The sequence below is a fragment of the Stegostoma tigrinum genome, chromosome 10, assembly GCF_030684315.1.
Source record: "Stegostoma tigrinum isolate sSteTig4 chromosome 10, sSteTig4.hap1, whole genome shotgun sequence".
In the NCBI taxonomy this organism is placed as follows: Eukaryota; Metazoa; Chordata; class Chondrichthyes; order Orectolobiformes; family Stegostomatidae; genus Stegostoma; species Stegostoma tigrinum.
Window position 1 is genome coordinate 88,874,493 of NC_081363.1, and position 21,754 is coordinate 88,896,246.

General features: G+C 47.6%; 1 protein-coding gene across 2 annotated transcripts in view; it reads right to left on the reverse strand.

Moving 5' to 3' along the window:
• Positions 1–21,754, reverse strand: part of zfyve1 (zinc finger, FYVE domain containing 1) — a 214,665-nt gene that overhangs the window by 102,858 nt on the left and 90,053 nt on the right. For both annotated transcript variants that reach the window (XM_059649384.1, XM_048538407.2), the window contains one exon: positions 5,634–5,744. In XM_059649384.1, the coding sequence (XP_059505367.1) occupies positions 5,634–5,744 (111 nt within the window). The remainder of the gene's footprint in view (positions 1–5,633; positions 5,745–21,754) is intronic.

A 21,754-nucleotide genomic window follows, 5' to 3' on the forward strand; every position in this document is an offset into this window, starting at 1 on the left:
CCTCTCACCCGCACACACACACACACACACGCACACACACCCACCTCTCACCCGCACAGACACGCGCACACACACACACACACACACACCCGCCTCTCACACGCACACACACGCTCTCACCCACCTCTCACCTGCACACACACGCTCTCACCCACCTCTCACCCGCACACACACGCACACACCCATCTCTCACCTGCACAGACACACACACACCCATCTCTCACCCGCACAGACACACACACTCACCCATCTCTCACCCGCACAGACACACACACACTCACCCATCTCTCACCCGCACAGACACAGACACACACACACACACACACACACACACACACCCATCTCTCACCCGCACAGACACAGACACACACACACACCCCCACCTCTCACCCGCACAGACACACACACACACACACCCCCACCTCTCACCCGCACAGACACACACACACACCCACCTCTCACCCGCACAGACACACACACACACCCACCTCTCACCCGCACAGACACACTCACACACACACACACACACCCACCTCTCACCCGCACAGACACACACACACACACACACACACACCCCCACCTCTCACCCGCACAGACACACACACCCACCCATCTCTCACCCGCACAGACACACACACACTCACCCATCTCTCACCCGCACAGACACACACACACTCACCCATCTCTCACCCGCACAGACACAGACACACACACACACACACACACACACACACCCCCACCTCTCACCCGCACAGACACACACACACACACCCACCTCTCACCCGCACAGACACACACCCACCTCTCACCCGCACCGACACGCACACGCCCACCTCTCACCCGCACCGACACGCCCACCTCTCACCCGCACCGACACGCCCACGCCCACCTCTCACCCGCACCGACACGCCCACGCCCACCTCTCACCCGCACCGACACGCACACGCCCACCTCTCACCCGCACCGACACGCACACACACACACACACACACACCCATCTCTCACCCGCACAGACACACACACACACACACCCATCCCTCACCCGCACAGACACACACACACACACACACACCCATCCCTCACCCGCACAGACACACACACACACACACACACCTCTCACCCGCACAGACACACACACACACACCCATCTTTCACCCGCACAGACACACACACACACACCCACCTCTCACCCGCACAGACACACACACACCCACCTCTCACCCGCACAGACACACACACACCCACCTCTCACCCGCACAGACACACACACACCCACCTCTCACCCGCACAGACACACACACACCCACCTCTCACCCGCACAGACACACACACACACACCCATCTCTCACCCGCACAGACACGCACACACACACACCCACCTCTCACCCGCACAGACACACACACACACACCCTGCCATCTCTCACCCGCACAGACACAGACACATCCACACACACCCATCTCTCACCCGCACAGACACACACACACCCATCTCTCACCCGCACAGACACACACACACACACCCATCTCTCACCCGCACAGACACACACACACACCCATCTCTCACCCGCGCAGACGCAGACACACACACACACACACACACACACACACACACACACCCTTCTCTCACCCGCACAGACAGACACACACACACACACACACCCATCTCTCACCCGCACGGACACACACACACCCACCCATCTCTCACCCGCACAGACACACACACACACACACACACCCTGCCATCTCTCACCCGCACAGACACAGACACACCCACACACACCCATCTCTCACCCGCACAGACACACACACACCCATCTCTCACCCGCACAGACACACACACACACACCCATCTCTCACCCGCACAGACACACACACACACCCCCCCATCTCTCACCCGCACAGACACACACACACACCCATCTCTCACCCGCGCAGACGCAGACACACACACACACTCACACACACACACCCTTCTCTCACCCGCACAGACACACACACACACACACACACACACACACACACACACACCCATCTCTCACCCGCACAGACACACACACACCCATCTCTCACCCGCACAGACACACACACACCCACCCATCTCTCACCCGCACAGACAGACACACACACACACCCCCATCTCTCACCCGCACAGACACACACACACACACACACACACACACCCCGCCATCTCTCACCCGCACAGACACACACACACACACACCCATCTCACACTCGCACAGACACACACACTCATCTCACACTCGCACAGACACACCTATTTCTCACTTCCCAAAGCAGCCGAGGACAAATCTGGTCCGGGCCTGGCGACTTGTCAATCTTAATGTTTGACAAAATTTTCAGCACATCAGCTTCGTCTATCTCTATCCATTCCAGCATGCACACCTGCTCTTCAAAGGTTTCATTCGCTACAAAGTTTGTTTCTTTCGTAAAGACAGAAGCAAAAAACACATTTAGGGCTTCCCCTACCTCCTCAGACTCCACACACAAGTCCCCTATGCTATCCCTGATCGGCCCTACTCTTTCTTTGACCCTTCTCTTATTCCTCACATATGTGTAAAATGCCTTTGTGTTTTCCCTAATTCCTTCTGCCAAGCCTTTCTCGTGCCCCCTCCTGGCTCTCCTCAGGCCATTTTTAAGCTCCTTCCTTGCCTGCATGTAATCCCCTCTGGCTGAACTTGACCCAAGCTTCCTCCACCTTGAGTAAGCTACCTTCTTCCTTTTCACAAGAAGCTCCACCGCTCTCGTCATCCAAGGTTCCTTTATCTTACCCCTTCTTGCCTGTCTCAGAGGGACATATTTGGACACTAAAGTTATGCACAATACTGCTAGAACATTTCAGAACCAGGTATCTAAGGGTAAGAAGGTTTAAAAGAGCTGTGATGAAAAGCTCTCTCACCCTGAAGGCATTGGGAATCTGGAATTCACCGTTTCGGTCCCAACCCGCAATGTCAACTTTCCGGCTCCTCCCATTATGCCTGGTCTGGTGTGTTCCTCTAGCTCCACACTTCCTTATCTCTGACTCTAGCATCTGCAATTCTTGCTATATCTTACAATAATCGGTGGGTTTTTTTGACTGGCGCGGACATGGTGGGCCTTTTCCTGTTCTGTCGGTTGCTATCATGCTATTTCAGTAAATTAAGCAGTTCATGCCTAGACCTAGTTCTCAAGTTTCATCTATCAAAGGACTTGTTCAGAAATATTACAACTTTTAATTACAGTCTCATTGGCAAGCTTTGGTGAGCCACTTAACTTATTAAGTGACTGGACTAGCCATCAGGTTTATTCAGCACAGAAGGTCATCAGCCAGCAGCTCACTTTGAACTCTAGTGATTTGAAACAGCTCTTGAATCAAATTCAGATTCATTCAGCCAATAGCTATTTTAAGCTAAACACCATGATTTGTTTCTGTAGGTGCATGTGAATATACTACCCATTTTCCAATGGTGGAGAAAAAATTAATTCAGACCTCTGTTGGCCACTGAAATTTCAACACTCGTTTCAATTTGCATTAGAAACAACACGCACCTCTTTGGTTTGATAGAGAAAACAAACCCATGGCGATTCAGGGAAACAAATGTTGAGCTAGCAAAGTTATTTTTCTGGGGCCAGAGCTTATTCATCGGTGGATTTTAAGTAAAATTGTGAAGGACAGGGTGGATTCAGGGAGGGAATGTGAGGCCCCTTAGCCTCATGGATACTGTCACTTCAGCAGGGACGAGCGACAGCAGGCAAGACCAGACCATTTCTGACACAAGACAATCTAACCATCACCACTTGATGTTCAATGGCATTACCGTCTCTGAATCCCCTATTATTAAAATCCTGTTTGGTTTTCATTAACCATAATCTGATCTGGACTATCCATATAAATACAGTGACTACGTTAAGCATTTATACAGACAAGTGAACAGGCAGAGAATAGAGGGATATGGACCATGTGCAGGTAGGATGGCACAGCAGCACAGTGGACGGCAACATGATGGCACACTGTCACAGCGGTTAGTACTGCTGCCTCGTAGTGCCAGGGGCCTGGGCTCAATTTCAGTCTATGTGGAGTTTGTACATTCTGTGTCTGCATGGGTTTTCTCTGGGTATTCCTGTTTCCTCTCACAGTCCAAAGATGTGCAGGTTTGGTGGATTAGGCATGCTAAATTGCCCATAGTGTCCAGGGACGTGGTCAGGTGGATTAGCCAAGGGAAATGCAGGGTTACAGGGTTAGGAATGTTGTCTGGTTGATACATTGTTCAGAGCATTTGTGTGACTTAACAGGCCAAAGGTTTCTATGATTCTATTGAAGGGATTCTGTGACTCTATTCTGAGTTTAGAATAGTGTCATGGCCAGTACAGACAGTTCGCTGAAGGGACTGTTCCTGTGCTGTGCTGTTCTGTGTTCTAAAGGAAATCACAGGCTCGAAATTCCGTGGTGAGTAATTCACTTCCTATCTGCCAATCTACAAGGTACAAATCAGGAGTGTGATGGAATGCTCCCCACTTGCTTGGACGAGTGCAGCTCCAACAACACTCAAGAAGTTTAACTCCATCCAGGTCAAAGCAGCTCACTTGGCTTCAATCCCATTCACCATCAACATTCATTCCCTTAACCAATGATGCATCAGAAGTGCATAACTTCTACAAGATATACTGCAGTAAGTCATCAAAACTCCTATGATAGTAGCTCTGAAACATGTGACCTCTACCATTTCGAAGGACAAAGGGAACACATACATAGGAACACTACCACCTGCAAGTTGCCCATATCATCCTGACTTGCAAATATGTCGCTGTTCTTTTAGTGTAATTGGGTCAAAATCTTGTAACTCCCTCCCTAACAGCTTTGTGGGTTTACATACAGCACACAGACAGCAGCAACTGAAGGAGGTAGCTCACCACCACCTTCTCCTGCACAATAAATTCTGCCCTAGCCAGTGACAATCATAATCCATGAACAAAAACTTGAAAAGGTGCAGGTGCACAAAGGAGAGAATTTGGGAGGTTTGAAGAGTTCTTGGATGAGTGAAGTGTGGTGAGGAAGTTGCAAGGCGAAAGAAATTTACAGAGTAGAGAAAAGCAAGGGATTTAAATATAAAGGGTTGAAATTTAAAATGTAAGGCACTTGGGTACAGGAAACCAGTGTGTGAGGACAGATGATACCTTTGCCCAAGGTATGGGCAGCAGTATTTTTGTTAACCAGCAGTTCAGAAAGGGTGGGGAAAAGCACTCTAGCCAGGTTTATAATTAGGTCTAGTGATATACCTGCGTTAGAATAAGGGGTTGGCTAGACATTTTCATTATTGATCAAAATCCAGTTTTATTTCCATCTCCAATAGCAACTTTCCTATACGGACGTACTGGATCAAGTTAGATGACAGTTTTCTTTTGAGGACTTGATAGCACACTCTTTGGATTGGGAAGGGGGGATATATTGAAAAAAAATCACATCTTATAAGCCTTCAAAATGTCAATTTTTTGGACTTATTTTTATACCAGCTCAAAAAATCATGCCACACCCAGGAAATGATCAAAACAACAAATGTGCAACTCAACTTGAAACCTGACTGGAGAAAGCAATGTTCGCCCTTCAAATTCATGCTCTACTTGATAAATCTCTTACCCAATGGAAAATCAATTGCTGTGGCCACTGCTCCAAAGGTGTTCTGCACAGCTTCACCAACTTTCCGTGCAATAATTGTACCACTTTCATCGCCACCTTGGTCTACGACATCTTCAATCATGTCAAAATCAACACAATATCAAAAAAATTAACATTCTATACATGAACACTAACAAACTAATCATTTTAATTGTGATACACAACAAACTTCACCACAAGGTAGGATGTAAAGAAGTGAGCAATAATGCACAAAGGTGAGATTTGTGATTAAACAGTGGTTTCCCAATAGGTTGATAGTTAGAGTCAGAAATGCAAGCATGGAACCAGGTCCCTGTATCCTAAATTAATCTAGTCCCATTTGCCAGCGTTTGGCCCATCTCCCTCAATCTTTCTTATTCACATACCCATCCAGATGCCTTTTAAATGTTGTAATTACACCAGCCTCCACTACATCCTCCAGCAACATGTTCCATACATGCAGCACTCTGCTTGAAAAGTTGCCCTTTCAAATCTTTCCCATCTCACCTCAAACCAATGTCCTGTCATTTTTGGACTCCCCCTACCCTGGGGAAAAGACTTGGGCTGTTCACCTCATCCATGCCCTTCACGATTTTATAAACTCCTATGAAGTCACTGATTCTCCATGGAAAATAATCCTTATTCAGCCTCTCCCTATAGCTCAAACTCTCCAACCCTGGTGACATCTTTGTCAAGTTTCACAACATCCTTCCTCTAGCAGGGAGAGCAGAACAGTATTCCAACAGTGGTCTAACCAATGCCCTGTACAGCCACAACATGATGACCTCCCAACTTCTATACTCAACGCACTCACCCATAAAGGCAAGTATTCCAAACACCTTCTTCACTATCCTGTTTCCTTGCGACTCCACTTTCAAGGAATTGTGAGCCTGCATTCCAAGGTCTCTTTGTTCAGCAGCACTCCCCAGAACCTTATCATTAAGCATATATGTCCTGCCCTGATTGGCCTTTCCAAAATGCAGCACCTCATGTTTTTCTAGATTAAACTCTATTTGCCACTCCTCAGCCCATAGGCCCATCTGATCAAAGTCGCAGTGCATTCCAAGATAACCTTCTTGGCTGTCCACTAGTCCATCAGTTTGATGTCATCTGCAAACTTACTAACCACACTCTGATGTTCACTGTATTTCATATGATCTTACCTTGTAACTAGTCTACCAAGCAAAACTTTATCAATTGCCTGACTGAAATCCATATATAGACCATGTCCACTGCTCTTCCTCCATCAATCACCTTAGTCAATTCCTCAAAAAACTCATTCGCGTCAGTGAAACACAATCTCCTATGCACAAAGCCATGTTGACTATCCCTAACACCATTCATGACCTCATCACCTCAGGGGACCTCCCACCCACAGCCTCCAACCTCATTGTTCCCCAACCCCGCACGGCCCGTTTCTATCTCCTTCCCAAAATCCACAAACCTGCCTGCCCCGGTCGACCCATCGTCTCAGCCTGCTCCTGCCCCACCGAACTCATCTCCACCTATCTGGACTCCATTTTCTCCCCTTTGGTCCAGGAACTCCCCACCTATGTCCGTGACACCACCCACGCCCTCCACCTCCTCCAGGACTTCCAATTCCCTGGCCCCCAACACCTCATATTCACCATGGACGTCCAGTCCCTGTACACCTGCATTCCGCATGGAGATGGCCTCAAGGCCCTCCGCTTCTTCCTGTCCCCCAGGCCCGACCAGGCCCCCTCCACCGACACTCTCATCCGCCTAGCGGAACTCGTCCTCACACTCAACAACTTCTCTTTTGACTCCTCCCACTTCCTACAGACTAAGGGGGTGGCCATGGGCCCCCGCATGGGCCCCAGCTATGCCTGCCTCTTTGTAGGTTACGTGGAACAGTCCATCTTCCGCACCTACACAGGCCCCAAACCCCACCTCTTCCTCCGGTACATTGATGACTGTATCGGCGCCGCCTCTTGCTCCCCAGAGGAGCTCGAACAGTTCATCCACTTCACCAACACCTTCCACCCCAACCTTCAGTTCACCTGGGCCATCTCCAGCACATCCCTCACCTTCCTGGACCTCTCAGTCTCCATCTCAGGCAACCAGCTTGTAACTGATGTCCATTTCAAGCCCACCGACTCCCACAGCTACCTAGAATACACCTCCTCCCACCCACCCTCCTGCAAAAATTCCATCCCCTATTCCCAATTCCTCCGCCTCCGCCGCATCTGCTCCCACGATAAGACATTCCACTCCCGCACATCCCAGATGTCCAAGTTCTTTAAGGACCGCAACTTTCCCCCCACGGTGATTGAGAACGCCCTTGACCGCGTCTCCCGCGACACATCCCTCACACCCCGCCCCCGCCACAACCGCCCCAAGAGGATCCCCCTCGTTCTCACACACCACCCTACCAACCTCCGGATACAACGCATTATCCTCCGACACTTCCGCCATTTACAATCCGACCCCACCACCCAAGACATTTTTCCATCCCCTCCCCTCTCTGCTTTCCGGAGAGACCACTCTCTCCGTGACTCCCTTGTTCGCTCCACACTGCCCTCCAACCCCACCATACCCGGCACCTTCCCCTGCAACCGCAGGAAATGCTACACTTGTCCCCACACCTCCTCCCTCACCCCCATCCCAGGCCCCAAGATGACATTCCACATTAAGCAGAGGTTCACCTGCACATCTGCCAATGTGGTATACTGCATCCACTGTACCCGGTGCGGCTTCCTCTACATTGGGGAAACCAAGCGGAGGCTTGGGGACCGCTTTGCAGAACACCTCCGCTCAGTTCGTAACAAACAACTGCACCTCCCAGTCGCAAACCATTTCCACTCCCCCTCCCATTCTCTTGATGACATGTCCATCATGGGCCTCCTGCACTGCCACAATGATGCCACCCGAAGGTTGCAGGAACAGCAACTCATATTCCGCCTGGGAACCCTGCAGCCATATGGTATCAATGTGGACTTCACCAGTTTCAAAATCTCCCCTTCCCCCACTGCATCCCTAAACCAGCCCAGTTCATCCCCTCCCCCCACTGCACCACACAACCAGCCCAGCTCTTCCCCCCCACCCACTGCATCCCAAAACCAGTCCAACCTGTCTCTGCCTCCCTAACCGGTTCTTCCTCTCACCCATCCCTTCCTCCCACCCCAAGCCGCACCCCCAGCTACCTACTAACCTCATCCCACCTCCTTGACCTGTCCGTCTTCCCTGGACTGACCTATCCCCTCCCTACCTCCCCACCTACACCCTCTCCACCTATCTTCTTTACTCTCCATCTTCGGTCCGCCTCCCCCTCTCTCCCTATTTATTCCAGTTCCCTCCCCCCATCCCCGTCTCTGATGAAGGGTCTAGGCCCGAAACGTCAGCTTTTGTGCTCCTGAGATGCTGCTTGGCCTGCTGTGTTCATCTGGCCTCACATTTTATTATCTTGGAATCTCCAGCATCAGCAGTTCCCATTATCTCTTGACTATCCCTAATCAGTCCTTGCCTTTCCAAATACTTGTAAATCCTGTCCCTCAGAATCTCCTCCAATAACTTGATGCAATTATCAAAATTACAGTCTTTTGATGTTTCATAAACTACCGCTGAAAAGCCAGGTCAGATGGGAAACAATGTGTGCACCGTTAGGACATTCAAAGAACAAAGAAAATTACAGCACAGGAACAGGCCCTTCGGCCCTCCAAGCCTGCGCCAATCAAGATCCTCTGTCTAACCTGTCATCTATTTTCTAACGGTTTGTGTCCATTTGCTCCCTGCCCATCCATGTACCTGTCCAAATATATCTTAAAAGACGCTCACATGTCTGCTTCTGCCACTTCCGCTGGCAACGCGTTCCAGGCACCCACCACCCTCTGCGTAAAGAACGTTCCACACATATCTCACTTAAACTTTCCTCCTCTCACTTTGAACTAATGAGACCTCGTAATTGAGTCCCCCACTCTGGGAAAAAGCTTCTTGCTATCCACCCTGTCTATACCACTTATGATTTTGTAGACCTCAATCAGGTCCCACCTCAATCTCCATCCTTCTAATGAAAATAATCCCAATCTATTCAACCTCTCTTCATAACTAGCACTCTCCATACCAGGCAACATTCTGGTGAACCTCCTCTGCACCCTCTCCAAAGCGTCCACATCCTTTTGTTAACGTGGCGACCAGAACTGTACGTAGTACTCTAAATGTGGCAGAACCAAAACTGTAACATGACCTGCCAACTCTTGTACTCAATACCGCGTCTGATGAAGGAAAGCATGCTGTATGCCTTCTTGACCACCCTATTGACCAGTGTTGCCATCTTCAAGGAACAATGGACCTGAACACCCAGATCTCTCTGTTCGTCAATTTTCCCTAGGACTTTTCCATTTACTGTATAGTTCGACCTTGAATTAGATCTTCCAAAATGCATCACCACGCATTTACCCGGACTGAACTCCATCTGCCATTTATCTGCCCAACTCTCCAGTCTATCTATATTCTGCTGTAATCTCTGACAGTCCCCTTCACTATCTGCTACTCCACCAATCTTAGTGTCATCTGCAAACTTGCTGATCAGACCACCTACGCCTTCCTCCAAATCATTTACGTATATCACAAACAACAGTGGTCCCAGCACAGATCCCTGTGGAACACCACTAGTCACAGGTGTCCACTTTGAGCAACTCCCTTCTACTAATACTACTACTGTCTCCTGTTGTCTAGCCAGTTTTTTATCCATCTAGCTAGCACACCCCGGACCCCATTTGACTTCACTTTCTCCATCAGCCTGCCATGGGGAACCTTATCAAACGCCTTACTGACGTCCATGTATATGACATCTACAGCCCTTCCCTCAATCAACTTTGTCACGTCCTCAAAGAATTCTATTACGTTGGTAAGACATGGCCTTCGCTGCACAAAACCATGTTGCCTATCACTGAGAAGCCCATTTTTTTCCAAATGGGAATAGATCCTATCCCTCAGTATCTTCTCCAGTAGCTTCCCAGCTACTGACATCAGGCTCACCGGTCGATAATTACCTGGACTATCCTTGCTACCCTTCTTAAACAAGGGCACAACATTAGCAAGTCTCCAGTCCTCTGGGGCCTCACCCGTGTCTAAGGATCTTGCAAAGATATCTGTTAAGGCCCCGGCTATTTCCTCTCTCGCTTCCCTCAATAACCTGGCATAGATCCCATCCGGATCAGGGGACTTGTCCACCTCAATGTCTTTTAGGATATCCAACACTTCCTCCTTCCTTATGACAATGTGACCTCGAGTAAGCAAACATCTATTCCTAACCTCAACATCTGTCATGTCCCTCTCCTTGGTGAATACCGATGCAAAGTACTCATTAAGAACGTCACCCATTTTCTCTGACTCAGCGCATAACTTTCCTTCTTTGTCCTTAAGTGGGCCAATCCTTTCTCGAGTTACCCTCTTGCTCTTTATATATGAATAAAAGGCTTTGGGATTTTCCTTAACCATGTTTGCCAGCAATATTTCATGTCCTCTCTTAGCCGTCTTAATCTCTCGTTTCAGATTCTCTCTACATTCCAGATATTCTTCCAAAGCTTTGTCTGTCTTCAGTCGCCTAGATCTCGTTTATGCTTCCTTTTTCCTCTTGGTTAGTCTCTCAATTTCACCTGTCATCCATGGTTCCCTAATCTTGCCATTTCTATTCTTCTTTTTCACAGGAACGTGTCTCTCCTGCATGTTAATCAACCTCTCTTTAAAAGCCTCCCACATATCAAATGTGGATTTACCTTCAAACAGTTTCTCCCAATCTACATTCCCCAGATCCTGCCGAATCTTGGTATAGTTAGCCTTCCCCCAGTTTAGAACTCTTCCTTTAGGACCACTCCCATCCTTGTCCATGAGTACCGTAAAACTTACCTAACACTAAGTGAATCCCAGTCAATGTTGGGAAAATTAAAATCTCCAATCACCACCACCCTGTTTCTCCTACATCTTTCCATCATCTGTTTACATATTTGTACCTCTATCTCACGCTCGCTGTTGGGAGGCCTGTAGTACAGCCCCAATATTGTTACTGCATCCTTCCTATTTCTGAGTTCTACCCATATTGCTTCACTGCTCGAGTCCTCCATGGGGCCCTCCTTCAGTACAGCTGTGATATCGTCTTTGACCAGTATTGCAACTCCTCCACCCCTTTTACCTCCCTCTCTATCCTGCCTGAAGCAAAAATATCCTGGGACAACTAGTTGCCAATCATGCCCTTCCCTCAACCAAGTCTCAGTGAGAACAATAACATCATACTTCCAGGCACCAATCCAAGCCCTAAGCTCATCTGCCTTATCTACCACACTTCTCGCATTAAAACAAACGCACCTCAGACCACCTGTCCCTTTGTGTTCATCATCTGCTCCCTGACTACTATTTCCTTTAGTCACACTGGCTCCATTATCTAGTTCCCTACAGGCTTTCGTTACTACCTCTTTTCTGTCCAATATTTGGTTCTCATCCCCCGCCACGTTAGTTTAAACCCTCCCACACAGCATTAGCAAAAGCACCCCTAAGGACATTGGAACCGGTTCTGGGGAAGGTGAACCTATTACAAATTGGACTGGAACCAATGTCTCAAAAATCTGAACCCCTGCCTCCCGCACAATCTCTCAAGCCACGCATTCATCCTGGCTATTCTTTCATTTCTGCTCTGACTAGCACGTGGCACTGGTAGCAATCCTGAGATTACTACCTTTGAGGTCCTGCTTTTTAACTTGACTCCTAACTCCCTAAATTCTGCTTGCAGGACCTCATCCTGTTTTCTACCTATATCATTGGTCCCTATATGCACCACGACAACTGGCTGATCACCCTCCCCCTTCAGAATGTTCTGTAGCCGATCTGAGACATCCCTGACCCGTGCACCTGGGAGACAACATACCATTCGGGAGTCTTGTTTTCGACCGCAGAACCGCCTATCTATTCCCCTTACAATTGAATCCCCAATGACTATCGCCCTTCCACTCTTTTTCCCCGCCCTTCTGTACAGCAGAGCCAGCTACGGTGCCATGAACCTGGCTACTGCTGCCTGCCCCTGGTGAGCCATCTCCCCCAACAGTATCCAAAAACGGAATACCTGTTTTGGAGGGAGATGACCGCAGGGGACATCTGCACTGCCTTCAGGTCACCCATTCCCTTTCTCCCTCAGCAATCCTAATCCGCCTTGTGACCAACTTGCTAAATGTGCGAACCACAACCCCCTCTGCATCGCGTATGCTCCAAAAGGGAGTCCATTCACAGCTCCAGAGCTGTCATGCGGTCTAACAAGAGCTGCAGCTGGACACACGTCCTTCAGGTGAAGGAGTCAGGGGCATTAGCCGTGCCCCTGAGCTCCCACATTGAGCAAGAGGAGCACAACACGGGTGAGAGATCTCCTAACATTGTTAAACTTAACTTCAGAATAAGGCTAAAGATAAGAATCACGAAGAGAAACACTGGAAGATTCAAATTTGTACAGTAATTCAAATGAGTGTTATTTAAGTAAATCTTGTTCTGTCCATTTACTCTTGCAATTCATGCATCATGGAGTTCCATTGACAGAAGCAAGCATTCACAAGAACGCTAACTGAAGGCATTGCTTTTCTTCCATTACTACCAATCTTGACGTAAGAAATTACATTTATCAGTTTAATTTGTCATTTTAACACTAAAAAGGGTCTCCAACTGAAAACATCCACGACAACTATGGTAACCAGAATCTTAAGCTGAGTAACTGCAGCATACACCACTGCATCTCAAGTCATGATGACTCTGTACTCAGAGGCACCTTTACTCACAATCCCTCTCCACTAAACAGAACACAGCAGCAATATTACTTCTTCTGCAATTCACAAGGACAGAAGAAACAGGAGCAGGAATAGGCCAATCAGTCTTTCAGCCCTGATCATGGCTAATCTGATGTGGCTTTAACTCTACTGCCCTTCCTGTCCCCTATAACTCTCATCTATGAATATATTCAAGGTTGTGTTAAACAGATTTATGATTGGCAATGTCCCAGCAACCTCTGCATTCTGAGGAAGAGAATTCCACAGACGAATGACCCTTTACACAAAGAAAGGTCCTCATTTCCATTAATGGGAGACCCTATTCTTGGAAGCTGTGCTGTCTAATTTAAATTTTCCAGAAGGTCAAGGCCTGTCAGAATCTGGAATTATTCAGTAACATCACCTCTCATTCTTCTGAACTCCACCCAATGCATCCTCCATCTTTGTTGCCAATTCATAAATTTCATTTGATCCAAGGAACTTGTCAGATTTTAGCTCCACTAGGTTTCCTGGTAAACATTGCTTCCTCAAATGACAGTGATTGTTCCAAATTTCCTCGGGTCTGCCTTTTGATTTTCAACTTTGAATGCATTTTGAGGCCTGTTTTATGAAATCCAACTTAAAATAATTGTTCAAAGCGTTAGTTTTGACATCCGCAATTCTCATTATCAATTTCCAGTCTCTAAGGCATTACAACTATCCAATTAGCAACGACGGAATCCTCAATATATCAGTGCAAAAGACAAGGCTAAAACATTCACAACAATTTTCAGCCAGAAGTGCCAAGTGGAAGATTCGTTTTGGCCTTCTCCAGTGGTTCCCGGCATCAGAGATACCAGTCTTCAGCCAATTTGATTCACTCCAAATGAATATCAAGAAACAGTTACCCCTGGCAGTTCATTGCACATACGAAATATACTGTGTAAAAACACAGTTTCCTTCGGGTCCTTTTTAAATCTTTTCCCTGAAAGTTGCTGCCCAGGTTCATAGGGTTGTTAAGAAGGCATACTATGTGTTAGGTTTTAGTGGTAGAGGGATTGGGTTTCAGAGCCATGAGGTCATGTTGCAGCTATACAGAACTCTGGTGCGGCCGCACTTGGAGTACTGCGTACAGTCTGGTCGCCACATTATAGAAGCATTGGAAAGGGTGCAAAGATTTACCATGATGTTACCTGGTATGGAGGGAAAGTCTTATGAGGAAAGGCTGAGGGACTGGAGGCTGTTTTCGTTAGAGTGAAGCAAGTTAAGAGGCGACTTAATGGAGGCATACAAGATGATCAGAGGATTAGATAGGGTGGACAGTGAGAACCTGTTTGCTCGGATGGTGATGGCTAGCACCAGGGGACATAGCTTTAAATTGAGGGGTGATAGATATAGGACAGATGTGAGAGGTATATTCTTTACTCAGAGAGTAGTAAAGGCATGGAATGCCCTGCCTGCAACAGTAGTAGACTCGCCAACTTTGAGGGCATTTAAATGGTCATTAGAAAAACATATGGATGATAACAGAATAGAGTAGGTTAGACGGGCTTCAGTTTGGTTTCACAGGTCGGCACACAATCGAGGGCCAAAGGGCCTGTACTGCGCTGTTATGTTCTATGTTCCTGTTACTATAAGATTATGCCCCCTTGTTTTGAACTCTGACATCCTAGGGAAAAGATCCCTGCTATTCATCTTATCTATGCCACTCATGATTTTCTAAATCTCTGTGAGGTCACCTTCAACCTCCGATGCACCAGTGTAAAAAGTCTCAGCCTATACAATCTATTTTTATGACTCAAATCCTCCATTCCCAGCAACAGCCTGGTAAATCTCTTCTGAACCTGCACCAATATAGTAACATCCTTCCTGTAGCAGGGAGACCAGCACTACACTCAAAAGGCTTCACCAACGTCCTGTATAACCTCAGCATGACATCCCAACTTAAAAAGGTCTGAGCAATGAAAGCAAGCATACTAAATGTCTTATTAACTGTCCTGTCTACTCAGGATACAGATTTCAAAGAATTATGTGCCTAACCCAGTACCCAACTATTAATCGTTTAAGTCCTGTCCTTGTTTGTATTACCAAAATGCAATACCTCACACTTATCCAAATTAAACTCCAACTGCCACTCCTCAGCCACTGGCCCAACTGGCCAAGATCTTTTCCTAATCTTAGAAAGCCTTCTTCCTGTCCACAATAAAACTGATTTTGGTGTCAGCCACAAACTCAGTAAGCATGCTTCCCACATTCTCATCCAAATCTCTGCATGATAAACAAAAACGGACCTAGTTCCGATCCCTTTGGAACACTGCTGGATTTAAGTTCCAATCCAAAAAAGAACCCACCACCACCGCCCTCTGTCTCAGACCATCAAGCTAATTTTGTACCCAATTGGTGAGGTCACCATGAATCCCATATGATCTAACTTTACTAATTAGTTCTACCACAGAATCTTTCCAAATGCTTTACTAAAATCCATGTAAACAATACCTACTGCTCTGCCCTCAATCTTTTTAGTTAGTTCTTCAAAAAAACCCAATCAAGGTAGAGACACAATTTCCCATGCACAAAACCATGCTGATTATGTTTAATTAATCTTTGCCTTAGTCTTTGCCTCTCCAGTTACACGTCAATTAGATTTTTCAAAATCACCTTAAACAACTTAAGCACCACCATTGTCTACAGTTCCAGAACTACCCCCTACAGACTTCCTAAAATAAAAGGCACAACATTAGCCACCCTCCTGTCCTCCAGCAACCCACCCATGGTTACAGATGATACAAATTCAATTCTATGATATAAACCACTAGCCAATACTGAAGCTCATGGAATTGAAGACAAATTATTGATCTGGTTAGGAATTTGGTTGAGCGGAAGGAGAAATAAAGAGGTGGCACGGTGGTTAGCACTGCTGCCTCACAGCTCCAGGGACCTGGGTTTGATTCCACCCTCAGGCGACTGTGTCGAGTTTTCACATTCTCCCTGTCTGCGTGAGTTCCCCCTTGGTGCTCTGGTTTCCTCCCACAATCCAAAATTGTGCAGGCTAGGTGGAATGGCTGTGCTAAGTTGCCCGTAGTGTTCAGGGGTGTCTAGCTTAGGGGGATGGGTCTGGGGGAGATGCTTCGTGTGTCGATGTGGATTTGTTGGGCCGAAGCGTCTGTTTCCATACTGTAAGGATTCCATGATATAAATATTTCTGCTACAGGCCCTGCAATTTCTTCCCTAACTTTCCACAACACGCTGGGATACAGGCCCTGGAGATTTATCCACCTTCATGTCCTTCATGTTTTCATCCGGCACTTTCTCTTCTGTAACGTGAACTGTTTTAAAAACATCAATACTTATTTCCCCTAAGTTTTCTAGCCACCATTTCTTTCTCCACAATAAAAACTCATGAAATATTTAGTATCTCTCCCATTCCTGAGTTCAACTCATAGATGACCTCATTGATCTTTACATAGAACATTACAGCACAGTACAGGCCCTTCGGCCCTCGATGTTGTGCCGACCTGTCATACCGATCTGAAGCAAATGGCAAATTGAGTTTAATGCAGACAAGTGTGAGGTGATGCACTTTGGTAGGAGTAACCGGAAGGCAAAGTACTGGGCTAATTCTTGGTAGTGTATGTATGTCTCTCTGCAAACTACAGCATCCTTCGTCACTATCCACAACTCCCCCGACCTTAGTGTTGTCTGCAAATTTACTAACCCATCCTTCTACACCCTCATCCAGGTCATTTATAAAAATGACAAACAGCAGTGGACCCAACACCGACCCTTGCGGTACACCAATGGACCCTATTCTCTCTCAAGTTGTTTTTAGGCTCTTAATATACTTGTAGAATCTCTTTGAATTATCCTTAGCCTTATCTGTCAAGGCTGTGAATAATTGAGGCCCTAACGCAGACCCAGGCGGGTCATCACTGGTGACACAGTGTTGCTTTGCGTACCGACCCATTATCACCTGCCACAGTAGCCATTTCCTCGTTCTCGTCAGTAATTAGCCCTCAATTCTGAGGGTTTCTACCTTAGTTAGTAGGCTTGTATGTGGAACTTCATCAAATGCTTTCTGGAAGTCCACATAAGCAACAACAATAAGCTTTCTCCTGTCAATACCTCAGACACTTCAAAAAATTCAATGAGGTTTGTCAAGCATGACTTATCTGTCATGAATCCATGCTGGCGCTCCCTGATTAAATGAAAGTTTTCAAGGTGCTCAGTTATCTCATCTTTGATTATAGACTACAACAGTTTTCTCACCATAGGTGTTCAGCTAATTGGTCTGTAATTCCCTGGTTTTCCTCTTTCGCCCTTCTTAAAAAACGGAATGCTGTCTGCAATTTTCTAAGCCGGAGAGAAGTCTCCTGTATCTAGGGATCTCTGAAACACATACAGAGTGAGGTACAACCTAAGGGAGAGTGTATTTCTGGGATTTTGGAGCAGTGTGGAATTGAACAAGATAAACCATAGCCCAGGCTTAGGGGGCCAGCACAAAACAAACAGTGAGGCTACGGAAAACTAAGTTCATTGTTTGATAATATCTGCTAATTTGACTATTTATTGTAAATTATTTTCAGACTGAACGTAAAGAGCAGAAATATTTTACAGATTAAAAACTAAATGACCAGTAGCAAATTGAAAAAAAGTTAAGAACTAAGTAATCAAAACAGCAATGCAGACATATGCCAAGTGCTGTCACTGCTTGATGCGGGAGCTGGTGGATCTCATTGAGATTCCTAGTGATCGCATCAATAGTAATGTTCGTTGCTTGGGGAGCTGCAGCTTTGAGCTGATGATCGGGAGTCTCAGCTTCGAACACGGCAGCACACTGAGGAAGGGGTAGTTACCTGGATGCTGTGTTTCAGGAGGCAGTCACACCCCTTAGATTAACTACCTCAAATTTGGTCAGTGGTCAAGGGCAGGTGGATGTGACTATGACAGAAGCACGTTGACGCATCCAGGAGGTAGTGCTCAAAGGTGCTCAATGCTTGAGCTTCCAAGATAATAAAACGTGAGGCTGGATGAACACAGCAGGCCCAGTAGCATCTCAGGAGCACAAAAGCTGACGTTTCGGGCCTAGACCCTTCATCAGAGAGGGGGATGGGGTGAGGGTTCTGGAATAAATAGGGAGAGAGGGGGAGGCGGACCGAAGATGGAGAGAAAAGAAGATAGGTGGACAGGAGAGTATAGGTGGGGAGGTAGGGAGGGGATAGGTCAGTCCAGGGAAAACGGACAGGTCAAGGAGGTGGGATGAGGTTAGTAGGTAGGAGATGGAGGTGCGACTTGGGGTGGGAGGAAGAACAGGTTAGGGAGGCAGAGACAGGTTGGACTGGTTTTGGGATGCAGTGGGTGGAGGGGAAGAGCTGGGCTGGTTTTGGGATGCAGTGGGGGAAGGGGAGATTTTGAAGTTGGTGAAGTCCACATTGATACCATTGGGCTGCAGGGTTCCCAAGCGGAATATGAGTTACTGTTCCTGCAACCTTCAGGTGGCATCACTGTGGCACTGCAGGAGGCCCATGATGGACATGTCATCTAAAGAATGGGAGGGGGAGTGGAAATGGATTGCGACTGGGAGGTGCAGTTGTTTATTGCGAACCGAGCGGAGGTGTTCTGCAAAGCGGTCCCCAAGCCTCCGCTTGGTTTCTCCAATGTAGAGGCAGCCACACCGGGTACAACGGATGCAGTATACCACATTGGCAGATGTGCAGGTGAACCTCTGCTTAATATGGAAAGTCATCTTGGGGCCTGGGATAGGGGTGAGGGAGGAGGTGTGGGGGCAAGTGTAGCATTTCCTGCGGTTGCAGGGGAAGGTGCCGAGTGTGGTGGGGTTGGAGGGCAGTGTGGAGCGAACAAGGGAGTCCTGGAGAGCGTGGTCTCTCCGGAAAGCAGAGAAGGGTGGGGATGGAAAAATGTCTTGGGTGGTGGGGTCGGATTGTAGATGGCGGAAGTGTCGGCGGATGATGTGTTGTATCTGGAGGTTGGTGGGGTGGTGTGTGAGAACGAGGGGGATCCTCTTTGGGCGGTTGTGGCGGGGGCGGGGTGTGAGAGGTGTGTTGCAGGAAATGCGGGAGATGCGGTCAAGGGCGTTCTCGACCACTGTGCGGGGAAGTTGCGGTCCTTGAAGAACATGGACATCTGGGATGTGCGGGAGTGGAATGCCTCATCATGGGAGCAGATGCGGCGGAGGCAGAGGAATTGGGAATAGGGGATGACATTCCATATTCCGCTTGGGAACCCTGCAGCCCAATGGTATCAATGTGCACTTCACCAGCTTCAAAATCTCCCCTTCCCCCACTGCATCCCAAAACCAGCCCAGCTCTTGCCCTCCACCCACTGCATCCCAAAACCAGTCCAACCTGTCTCTGCCTCCCTAACCTGTTCTTCCTCTCACCCATCCCTTCCCTCCCACCCCAAGCCGCACCTCCATCTCCTACCTACTAACCTCATCCCACCTCCTTGACCTGTCAGTCTTCCCTGGACTGACCTATCCCCTCCCTACCTCCCCACCTATACTCTCCTCTCCACCTATCTTCTTTTCTTTCCATCTTCGGTCCGCCTCCCCCTCTCTCCCTATTTAATCCAGAACCCTCACCCCATTCCCCTCTCTGTTCAAGGGTCTAGGCCCGAAACGTCAGCTTTTGTGCTCCTGAGATGCTACTGGGCCTGCTGTGTTCATCCAGACTCACATTTTATTATCTTGGATTCTCCAGCATCTGCAGTTCCCATTATCACTGATACAATGCTTGAGCTTGTCTAACAGGTTGGAGATTCTTGCTCTATGTGTAAGAAAATGAAGGCTTCAGGGAGGATGAAAAACTGACTATAGCATTGTGGTACAGGGAACTATTCAAGAGCAGGGAGAAAACAGAGAGGTAGTTGTAGTCGAGAATCACATCGTCAGGGGAATAGGCACTGTTCTGTGGCCAGGTTTGAGGTTTTTTACCTGCCTGATGTAAGGGTTCAGGATATCGGATCTGGGCTGAGAGGTTAAAGAGAGACAAACTCATGACTCAAAGATTGGTGGGAGAAATGCATTTGAATTCATGGGACATTGGCCCTGTACTGGGGAAGGGAACTGTTCCGATGGGGCAGACTTCACCTGAATCAAGCTAGGACCAGAGTCCGGGCAAATTGCACCACCAGGGTGGTAGGTAGGGCTTTAAAACAAATAGTGGAGGGGTGGGTTCAGTTCCATGGAAAGCTATAAAATCTAAGTTAATGGAGAAGGTAGGATTGCAGGTTAATGATAGGGTTGGTTGTTATCAGAAAATAAAATTGTCCCTCCCTTACAATCTTGCCTCCTCACTGGGATATATTTTTGCTGATAGTCATGGATTACCTCTTTAAATGCCTGTCTCTTGTTTTGCTTACTGTCATTCCTGCCATCTGTCTTTTCATTTCTTTGTAATTCCCTATAATAAAGTTGTTTTCAACCCAAATTTCTCAGTCTGAAATTGAATACTGAACTATCATGTCATGATCACTACTTCCCAGGAGATCTTTTACTCTGAACTCACTGATTAACTCACTCTCATTAACCATTACCAGATACAGGCTATCTTCTCCTAGTTGACTGCATAACATATCATTCTAGGAAACTCTCATACATTCTAAAATAGATAAAAGATAAGTTTCAAAAAAAAAGATTCAAACAGCCGACAGAGAGAGATGTTAAAAACTGCCAATGCTGGAGTCTGACATAACAGTGTGGAGCTGGAGGAACACAACAGGCCAGGCAGCAGAGAAGCAGGAAAACTGACATTTTCGATTGGGATCCTTCTTCAGAAATGTACGAGGGGAATGGGGAGCTGAAATAAATAGAGAGAGGGAGTCGGAGTGATAGCGAGTATATAGTAGAGCGGGTAGGTGGGACTGATAGGACAAGGAGGCAGGAATGAAGCTTGTAAAGGTGAGTGTCGGTAGGTAGTGGTGGGGATCAGTCAGCAAGGCGGGAGGAGCAGATAGGTGGGAGGGAAGGCGGACAGGTCAAGGGGGCAGGGATGAGACGGACAGGCTGATCTTGGGATGAGATCAGGGGTGGGGAGATTTTGAAGCTAGTTAAGTCCAAATTAAGACCATTGGGTTGTAGGCTTCCAAGGCAGAAAGCGAGATACTGTTCCTCCAGTTTCAGGGTGGCATTGTCATGACACAGGAGGCAGCCCAGGATGGACATGTCATTCAGGGAGTAGGAGGGGGAGGTGAAGTGGTTCGTGACTGGGCAGTGCTGTCGTTTGTCACGAACCGAGCTTGGGGGTTTACAAAGCAGTCTCTGAGCCTCCACTTGGTCTCACTGATGTAGAGGAGGCCACATCGGAAACAGCGAATACAATAGACCACATTAGCGGATGCGCAGGT